General features: G+C 28.1%; 1 protein-coding gene across 1 annotated transcript; it reads right to left on the bottom strand.

Moving 5' to 3' along the window:
* Positions 1-1680: 1680 nt before the first annotated feature.
* On the bottom strand, positions 1681-7627 carry LOC132943681 (regulator of nonsense transcripts 3B). Its single transcript, XM_061012722.1, has 6 exons — positions 7385-7627; positions 7194-7306; positions 5510-5723; positions 5265-5453; positions 4920-5175; positions 1681-2393 (listed from the first exon to the last, which is right to left on the bottom strand). Exons 1-6 carry the CDS (start codon positions 7392-7394, stop codon positions 1835-1837), a joined length of 1341 nt encoding a protein of 446 aa, XP_060868705.1. The 5' UTR covers positions 7395-7627; the 3' UTR covers positions 1681-1834.
* Between the last annotated feature and the right edge of the window lie 2244 nt (positions 7628-9871).

The following is a 9871-nucleotide window of genomic DNA, read 5'->3' as shown; positions in this document are numbered from 1 at the left end:
ATTACTACAGAATTACTGCAAAAGCAATTCCGCTACAGTAATTTTTGATTTGCGTTACGTTTCGTTACTACCCAACACTGTAACATGATTAAAGATATGTTCACCCATATATTATGCTTTGAGATTAAATCAGTTAAAAAATAAAATTTTTTAAGTACTACGATAGAAAAAAACATATTCAAATTTCAATAAATAAATGGAAAAACCTAATCTCTAAATTAAATTAAATTTAAAACAATATTGAAATATGGCACAGTATTATATTATTACCAAATACCAATTACCAAATGCCACAAACATGATGAAAAAAAAAACACTATATTCTACAACAAACCAGTCTGTCACCATTGGCGCAACTAGGGGGGTGGTACAGGGGACTTATGCACCTCTGAGTTTAAAATGTGCACCTCCAAAATATAAAAGACTTAGTCTATTATATTTTGATTATTTTGAAGTAAAAATTATCAATAAATACAAAAATGTTCTACCATGCTGTATATTGAGGAATATAATAAGTGGATACTTCACTATTATGTTCCGACATTCCCTGTTATAACAGTCTAACATAATATTATGAAATAACCTTTAGCTTAGGTAGGTATTTGATGTTGTATAGAACAGGTCACAGTTATGTCTTTATTACTTATTTGTGTAACAATGATCATACCTAATAATATTTTCTAATAAATCAACAAAATAATTTAGAAAACGATATTTCTCTTTATCTTTGGCAGGATAAAAGACTGCCCATGATTCATGAATGTGAGCGCGTTTATATTGTTTACTTGTTTATAATTTGTTATAATTTATAAAACAAGCGGGAGCCAACAATATTTCAGTTAAATTGTGTTGTTCAAAAACTGTTATGGTGTTATTTTATGAAAATTAAATATATCAATGTTTATTCAATTATTTATAATATTAAACAAATAATAAGACATATTATAGAACCTATATTAATTTTAAAAAAAGAAAATACAAGAAATTCACAATCTAGATTTTCCAGCTTTAAATATAACTTTTGTTCAAATCAATATTAAAATTTTTTGTTTATATATAAAATTAATATTTTTATTTTTTAATAATGAAAATAAAAAATTTCAAATTTAATTTTTTGAAAAAATTCAAAATAGTCAAAATGTGTAAATCTGATTATGAGAATAAAACATTTATTTAAGTCAAGTAGTTAATTTTTTAGAATATTTTAAGATATCAATATTTTTTTGAGTAAATTAATTTAGAATGCAATAACTTTTTTTCAAAATATTTTTTCACAATTTTTGTCATACGTTTAAGTAGCGTAATTTTTTTTTTTTTGTTAGATCTTCCTATTATACCCTGTATTAGAGTGTGGGTCTGGGGGTCTGGGAATTCTTTATAATTTGTGCACACTCAAAAATATAGGGCTAGTTGCGCCTATGTCTGTCACAACGACCAAACAACAAATATCCAATCCAACATAAATATTTTATAATGTCATAAAATCAATGATTTGAGTAATTGAAAATGTATTGTTGTACAATTAAAGCTACTTATTCATAACAAGTATGTTATCAAATTTTCTAAATCACTAGGTGGGAATGTGGGATTTATGTAATAACTTACATATCTATTCCTTGTTCCAATGCCTCTAAATATAATACCCGTTACTCATTAGTTAATAAAACTAACCGAACATGATTTACCATGATTCATATACGTTTAATCTTTAATATTACTAAAAAATGTATGTTACAAAATTTAGTTAGATGAAAATTATTGAGAAATAGCTTAAAAATCAAATACAAGAAGAATGTACATTATTTTTGTAAAGTATAATTTAAATGTTGAACTGTTACTTATTAGCTTCTGGTTCAATACTATCATTCTCTGCTTTTAACTTACTCAATCTGCCCATCCCTGGCCTATAAATTTCTATAGCTGGACGATCCTTATTTCTAATGCGACGATCAGTCTTGGATTCTTGACGGCGATTATCTATTCGTTTATTGTAAGAAAATCTTTTATCTGTATCAAATCGATGCTTTTTATAGTTTTCAGTTTCACCAGATTCAACTGTTTCCTTATCATCATGCCACTTATTATGTTTAGTTGAAACACTAGTTTTGATTTCTGAATGTCCAGGTCTCAATGTTTCCGATTTCTTTTTTATATCATTATCTTCTTTAGACATATCCATATTCATTTTTTCAGGTTTAGAAGTAATATCTTCTTTTAAATCATTATCAAAACATTTGAGTGGACTATTCAGCTTGGCCGTTTTAATTTTAATCTCTATTTTTTTTACTTCGTCAACTTTAGTTTCTTCACTTTTAACTTTATGATTTTCATCATAATATTTGTTTTTTTCAACAATATATCCTGTATCGTCTTTATGACTTTTAAAAATTTTTCTACAAAAAAAAAAAAAGTAATACCCATTAATAGAGTAACAATATAATCTTGTTATAATTAAATACAAATAATACATTTTAAACATTGTGTTTTCTCAAGATCAAATACATATTTTAATTAATAATAATACATTTATTCATATTATAAGCAAAGGTAATATCAAATACATAGACATTGGCAAGTGTACAGAGGCACACCCCATGGTCTTTTTTTTTTACTTTTATTTATTCTGGGGTTTGTTTAATAATGTTTGAGCTACAATATAAAAAGTACAAATGATAACCAATGAGAATGAGGTATGAACACACTTTTAAGTGAATTATGAGCATTTTCAAATATTTATTTTTTACATACCCATAATTAGAGCTTGGGACTTATAGCATTTGCTTATTTTTATGGTTTGACATAAAATATAACAGAGTGCTAATGGAAGTATATGTCATGTTACAAAACGTCAATTATAAAATTTGAGTGCTTATTTTGTTTTTTTTAAAAGATTTTTAAAAATAAATGCTTATTTCCAGTTTTTCCGATTATTTTTGATTTTTTGCATATCTCTGTTTAATTATGTTTTATGATGACACGTGCCACTAACAAAAACCTGGAAATATTCGTTAATTTCTGTTTTTTTTTGTTTTTATTTACAGTAAAGCTAGACTTAAAAATAATTGTTCTCCTTTGTATTATATTTCCTAGTACCTACCAGGGTGTTTTGGAAAAAATTTGGTTTCATTTAAAATATATGGCAAATGGTTTTGACAAAAAAAAACAGGGATTTACCAAAAAATTTCATGAAAAATTTTTTTTTCTTAAAGAATTGAAAAAGTAATGTAAAGTTGAAAGTTGAAATAATCCAATAAATAATGATGGTTGATAATCAATAATCATAATACATACAATCATATAAATTTTGTAGGGGATGAATTTTGCATATTTTATACTTTATTTAGGTATAAATAATTATAATTTGAAATATTAACTATTGTATAAGTATTTATTATGTAGTTGAGTAATACAATTTACTTTGTACGTACTCACTATGCTTAAAAAGCGGGTAGGTGGATGTCACTCTGCTGTACAGTAGGTTACGAGGGGGTCACTGTAATGGATGGTGTTAAATTCGAATTTTTTTAAATATGTTTCAGGTGAATAGCATTAACTTAATGCAAATGTAAATTCAAATTCAATCAAGCTTAGATTATTTTAATTTTGCAATTTTTAATTTTCCAAAAATTTTGTTTTTTTAATTTTCTTAAAAATGTTTTATTTTAATATTTTTCAATTTTTTCATATTTTCTGTAACTTTTGGAAAAAACGGTATTTTCCAACATTTTCTCGGCAATTTCATCCCTAATTATTATTATATACTATTTTATGCGGTTTGATTTTGGGAAAAATTAGTTTAATCTACCCTTATAACAATAATAAAATAAACTATTAATAGGAATATAAATATATTTATAATGAAATGGATTAAAAAATATAAACTAACAGACTATCTCCGCTCAGAAACCTATTTCATAGTAAAAATGATTTATTAATAAAAAAAAAAAATTAACTATTCTTATTGACAAGGTAAGTTTTACAGTTGCCTATTATACAGCAGAGCTAACATAGTTTTTTCTTTTTACTTATTTACCGATGAGTAACGCCAGTACGGTATAAAAGTTAATTAAGAGGACGCTACACAGCTATTTGTTGTCTCCGTCTTATAAGTGCGTTACATAGCAAATTCACTGTCAGCAGATGACGTTTAGCTCCGTTAGTTTAAAAATTAGAGTGAATGGACCTATTATGAAACTTGGTGTTAAGAACATTATCTGTGTTTGTATGTGGGTTTTTAACAATAGTTCAAATTTTGAGCAAGTTATGCGTATATAAATAATATAGCGTAAATTAAAAATACTCATAACTCCCTTAAAAACTGAGTTATCGTAAAAAAACCCACATTAAAACGCAGATAATTTTCTTACCATCAAGTTACATAATAGGTCGATTCACTCTAATTTTTAAACGAGTCTAGCGTGATCGGCTGAGCGTAAATTTTCTGTTACACACTTGTAAGACGGAGACAACAAATATCTGTACAGCATCCTCTTGATGAAAATGTCTATTTACTCTGTCTCAAAAGAGAACAATCACCATTTGCACATCATAAATAATGTAATAGGCGCGTCGAGAACCATCGCGTCGCAAGATCACGCTAACACCAGGTTTTTGGTAGAAGATGCACAAAACTGACGAAAATTGGTCTGCCGACTGATTATTCTCTCTTGAGACAGATTTTAGTACAGATAGTACCGTAGTATCAACATTCTGCCATCAAACCAGTTATACATTTTACATTTTAGAGCGTACCTTACCCCTAGCCATCAAAACTTAATATTTTCTTCTATCAACTTGTTACAAGATTTCAATTATCATTCAATATCACACACACCTAAAATATAGATTTGGTGCCACTATTTTTACCAGATAAAAAAGATAATTTAACTTAAAAAGTTTAAAAAATTAAATCTGCATACTTTTGGCTTGTATCTTTCACTGGTTTTTCATCAATTACTCTTTTACTGATTGTGTTGCTTTTGGTAATTTGTTTGGGTTTAATGAAAATTTCTTTTTCCACTTTTTTGTTTCTCCAGACATCCTCTTTTTCCTGTTTTTTAATAAATACTTTTTTACGACGTTCATCCCTTTGATTTACTCGTACACGTTGCTTATCATTTTGCTTTGCTAAATATTCAAGTAATGGTGTACTCAAGTCCTGTTCTTGAGATTTATCTAAGAAAGTAAAATTATACTCAATATTAACAAACATAATACAATATTCCATAAATACCTAAAAATGTCAAATAATCATTTTACTTTACCTTCAACGGATTCAAAAAAGTGTTGTGTAGTTTTTAATGTGGTATCGATAGTCTTCTGTTCAAAATTACGTTTAAACTCTAAGAACACTGGGTTCTCGTGTATCTTACCCCAATTTGCATCTTTATCTAATTTCTTTTTTGGTATCCTTTGGTAAGGTGCTAGTTCAACAGTAGCTGGATACTCGTCACCTACAAAAGTATTAAAAGGTAATTTCATCACTCATAATAAAAAAAGCATTTATTACCAGTGTCATCAACAAATACATAGCCATCAAATTTGTCTGTAAACATATACATATCGTCTTCTTTAAGAAAATTTATATACACCCTTGAATGATGAAATGGTACTGCATGCAGATCACCAGGTATAAAATACATATAATTGAATTCAGGCAGAGGAGACACTTCATTGAGAAATCTTTCTTCAGTCATAGTTGGAGGCAACCTCCGAACAACCACCTTTATAGAATAAATTATGAGGTATTCTTATCGTATGCAATCTACCAATGTTTTTTATATTTTATTAAAATCACAATAAATTTATACATTTTTTACTTATTATAAAAAAACATAAACATTTAATAAAAGTTCAAAAATATTAAACATACATAAACTCTGTTCAAGCTAAGAAACGTAGTCGGCGACCAACTTGTGAGGAGAGGCATGGCAAAACTACACAGCAGGTTTACAGATAATTGACTGGGTAAGGGTGACAAACTGGTGCTGTCTGACTACATTTCTTAACTTGAACAGAGTATAGGTACAATTTTTTTTTTATAAAAAATTAGAAGTTTAAATTTTACAAATTATTTTGTTGTTAAAAATTTATAAAAAATTAAATTTTTATATCTAAAAGCTGAAAATGTAATAAAAGTCTTATCATAATAGTATTTATCATTGTAAGTTGTAACCAAGATTTAATAAATATACTAACACAATTTGTCTTAATAGACATTTGAAGTTCAAATTTGGACAAAATTAGATATTTAACCAAAGAATAACAATATTAATTTAAATTAAGTATATAATATAGTAATTTAAAAATATTATTTGTGAGTACTTGAAACTTTTAAAGTATTTTATTATATTTTATACACACAATATTTTGAAATGCAATATTTTTTGAAGAAATTAATTCAACCTATTGTATTACTAATAGTAAAATAAATTACTTTAAAAGAATGCTATACCCGCATGTGTTGTCTCCGTCTTACAAATGTACAACATAGCAAAAACTGTTTTACGCGGGAAAGAACCGAGAAGGCTACAATCATAACTAAGAAACGAGATTTTCACCACATAAAAAGAAGAACTTTGGCTGTGCAACGTTGTTTTTATTTTTTTGATATCATTCATATGAAAAAGTTTTTCAAGTTTGAAAAACACAAACAATAATGGTTTTTGAAAAAGTAAGAACATTTTTCATATAAGTGATATCAAAAAAATAAAACAACGTTATACAGCCAAAGTTTTCCTTTTTATGTGGTGAAAATCTCGTTTCTTAGTTACGACTGTAGCCTTCTCGGTTCTTTCTCACGCAAAACAGTTTTTTGGTATGTTGTACATTTGTAAGACAGATACAATGCATGCGGGTATAGCGTCCTCTTAATAGAAATAATATCTTAGAATATACACAATAATATATGCTGACGTCTATCTTCGCTCAGTACCGTGCTCAGTACATGTTCTATAATTGGGAGCCATATATTAAGAATAGGTTTTGGTGCAAAATATTCATCTTCCATTATATTTTTCCAAACATCTATGTTTCAAATAAGATATTATATATGATACAATTAATAATTTATGTTGTATAAAAATACATTTTAGATAAGATATTTGGTAAATTTTTGGTATTTTTGGTAATTATCAATAGGTTAGAATATCATTTAAAAAGACCAACAATAGTTATTATGAAAAAATGGTTACTTTTTTTTCCACTATTTTACGATCATCTTTAGATTTCTGCCTGTCCAATGCTTTAAACAGTGACAACAAGAAGTCATCAACTTTTTCAGGTGGTTTTATAACTTCAGTATTTTCTGTAACATTTATATTAATTCATTTGTGAGAATTAACAATAAATCAATTAAACCTTTTCATAAATTAATATAACCTACCTTTTATCATTTTTGATCATCTCTTTCGACAAGGAAATATACACCAAATAATGTTGTACACTAAATTCACAATGTTGTAATTATTGATGTAGTTCAATACAAAATATTATTATGTTAACTGTTGCGTATTTATAATGCAATGAATCTAGTAGAATTAGAAGTCAGAACTTGCTCTATAGTCTATGATAGGAATATTAAGAATATACTAATAACAACTACAGTCGATACCACGACTGTATATATTCAATTGTATATTTTGATAATATTATTATTATTTGTTATGTTATTGTCACGATTTAAGATAATATACTATCTTAGTGGTAATCACAGGGGAGATCAGCTTGCTGCTGCATTTGTCCGAAAAACGATTAGGCGCCGACGACTGATAACAGTTCGAAAATCAAAAATCGTTGCCAACCATAAATTACATAGGTACAAAAGTTGAAAAGTCGGTATACTTTTAATAAATATTGTATTAGACATAAAAAAATATTAATTTATATTAATATATTATATAATATAATACAGGTATACGTAAATTGTGTAGTGTGTATATAAACAACAGTCAACAAGTTAAATTAAGAACATTTTCCGTACTTTTCTGGATTAAACTTGTTGAATAATTTTAATTTAGATGGGTGTGTAATCTATGGGCAGTTATACAGTGGCGACATTAAAATTATTAATTATTGTACACAACTGCACAAGCTTATATTCTACCATATAATATAATATTACCCTATTGAATTTACCACGAAGGTAACCACTTTTGTGTCTTATGAGTGGTGACCCTTTTCTAGAAGAATTAATAATGCTAAATATTCAATTTCAAAGGAGATTTCTAGTTGAACAACTTACTATAAATTAAAATAATATTTATACAGTATGATATGTATAATTTGGTGATAATTTCAAGCCCGGATTAAGACCTTAAGCCTTCAGGAGCCTTGGGAGTTGGGGCCAATACATGGTTGTGGTCCCCAACCAAAAAATAACCTTTGCCCCTACTTACCTTGCCCGTGGTGGTGAACATGGTAGGTGAGTAATGGGCCCTAACGCCTAATTATCACTCAATGTAATTTTAAGCCGAGAAGACTATTGGCTCTTTACATACGTAGGCCCCGGGGACGTGCCCCCCCCTCAAATACGCCATTGCAATTAAATATTGCCCTTTCTCGTGTAGTATCTCCTGAAAATCAATATGTTTTGTTGCCACCTACAATAACCACTGCAAACATAGTAGACGGTGAAGCTTTAAGACGGTAAAATAAAAAAGTAAAACCTATACAATTAAATGAAGTATTAAGAGGACGCTACCTGCATGTGTTGTCTCCGTCTTACAAATGTACAACATACCAAAAACTGTTTTGCGCGGGAAAGGACCGAAAAGGCTACAGTCATAACTAAGAAACGAGATTTGCGCCACATAAAAAGGAGAGCTTTGGCTGTGCAACGTTGTTTTTATTTTTTTTAAATCATTTATATGATATATTGATGTCATTTATAATTCAAGTTTAAAAAACACAAACAATAATGGTTTTTGAAACAGTAAGAACTTTTTTCATACAAGTGATACCAAAAATATAAAAATAACGTTGCACAGCCAAAGCTTTCCTTTTTATGTGGTGAAAATCTCGTTTTTTAGTTATGACTGTAACCTTCTTGGTTCTTTCCTGCGCAAAACAGTATTTGGTATGTTGTACATTTGTAATACGGAGACAACACAAGCGGGTGTAGCGTCCTCTTAAAATAAAAATGTAAATAAAGAAATTAATAAAATAATAAAAATAATTTTATTATTATTAGAGCAATAGCAAAGCATTGCCGGGACAGCTAGTAATTGATAAAAATAATAAAATAATATATTATTCCTAAAGCACAGCTAGGCGTAACGTTAGACAAAAGACTAATTTGGAAGCCCCATATTATCTCGATAAAACTACAACAAGCCTACCAACGTGTTTCAATATTATACCTTATAATAAATAAAAAATCTACTGTACACAGAAAATGCTCCCTTCTAATATTCAAACAAATATTACGCCCTTTACGCCGTTTACGCCTGCCTGATGTGGGGTAAAAGCGCATGTCCTCCCACTTAAAAAAAAAAATAAAAATCTTCCAAAATAAAGTACTCCGAATAATCGCAGATGCTCTTTGGTTCATAAGAAATACTAACCTCCATAAAGACTTCAAAATTAAAGAAATTCAAGAACACATCATAAATCTAGCCAAAAATGTCCACAACTCATTGCTCAGTTCATCAGGTTCAATGTACTACAACTTATACGCAGAACTATCTCAACGTCGGCTAAAACGGGGCCGTCATCACGACCTTCTTAGTAAACTATTCGTAATTAGATAAAAGTCCAACATATTATGTACAGACATTTATATTATTACCTATTTATTTTATTACTTTATTCTGAACTATACATAATTTACAAATAATTACTATTATAGTATTATTATCTTCTTATTGTATAA

Source organism: Metopolophium dirhodum, chromosome 4 (assembly GCF_019925205.1).
Source record: "Metopolophium dirhodum isolate CAU chromosome 4, ASM1992520v1, whole genome shotgun sequence".
In the NCBI taxonomy this organism is placed as follows: domain Eukaryota; kingdom Metazoa; phylum Arthropoda; class Insecta; order Hemiptera; family Aphididae; genus Metopolophium; species Metopolophium dirhodum.
This window is presented reverse-complemented; position numbering and strand designations above follow the sequence as displayed.

Coding starts and splice junctions, on each gene's coding strand:
- LOC132943681 (XM_061012722.1), bottom strand. Junction 5,454..5,509: donor TGTATTTGTTGATGACACTG/GTAATAAATGCT, acceptor ATACTTTTGTAG/GTGACGAGTATCCAGCTACT. Junction 2,394..4,919: donor GTGAAAGATACAAGCCAAAA/GTATGCAGATTT, acceptor TTTTTTTTGTAG/AAAAATTTTTAAAAGTCATA.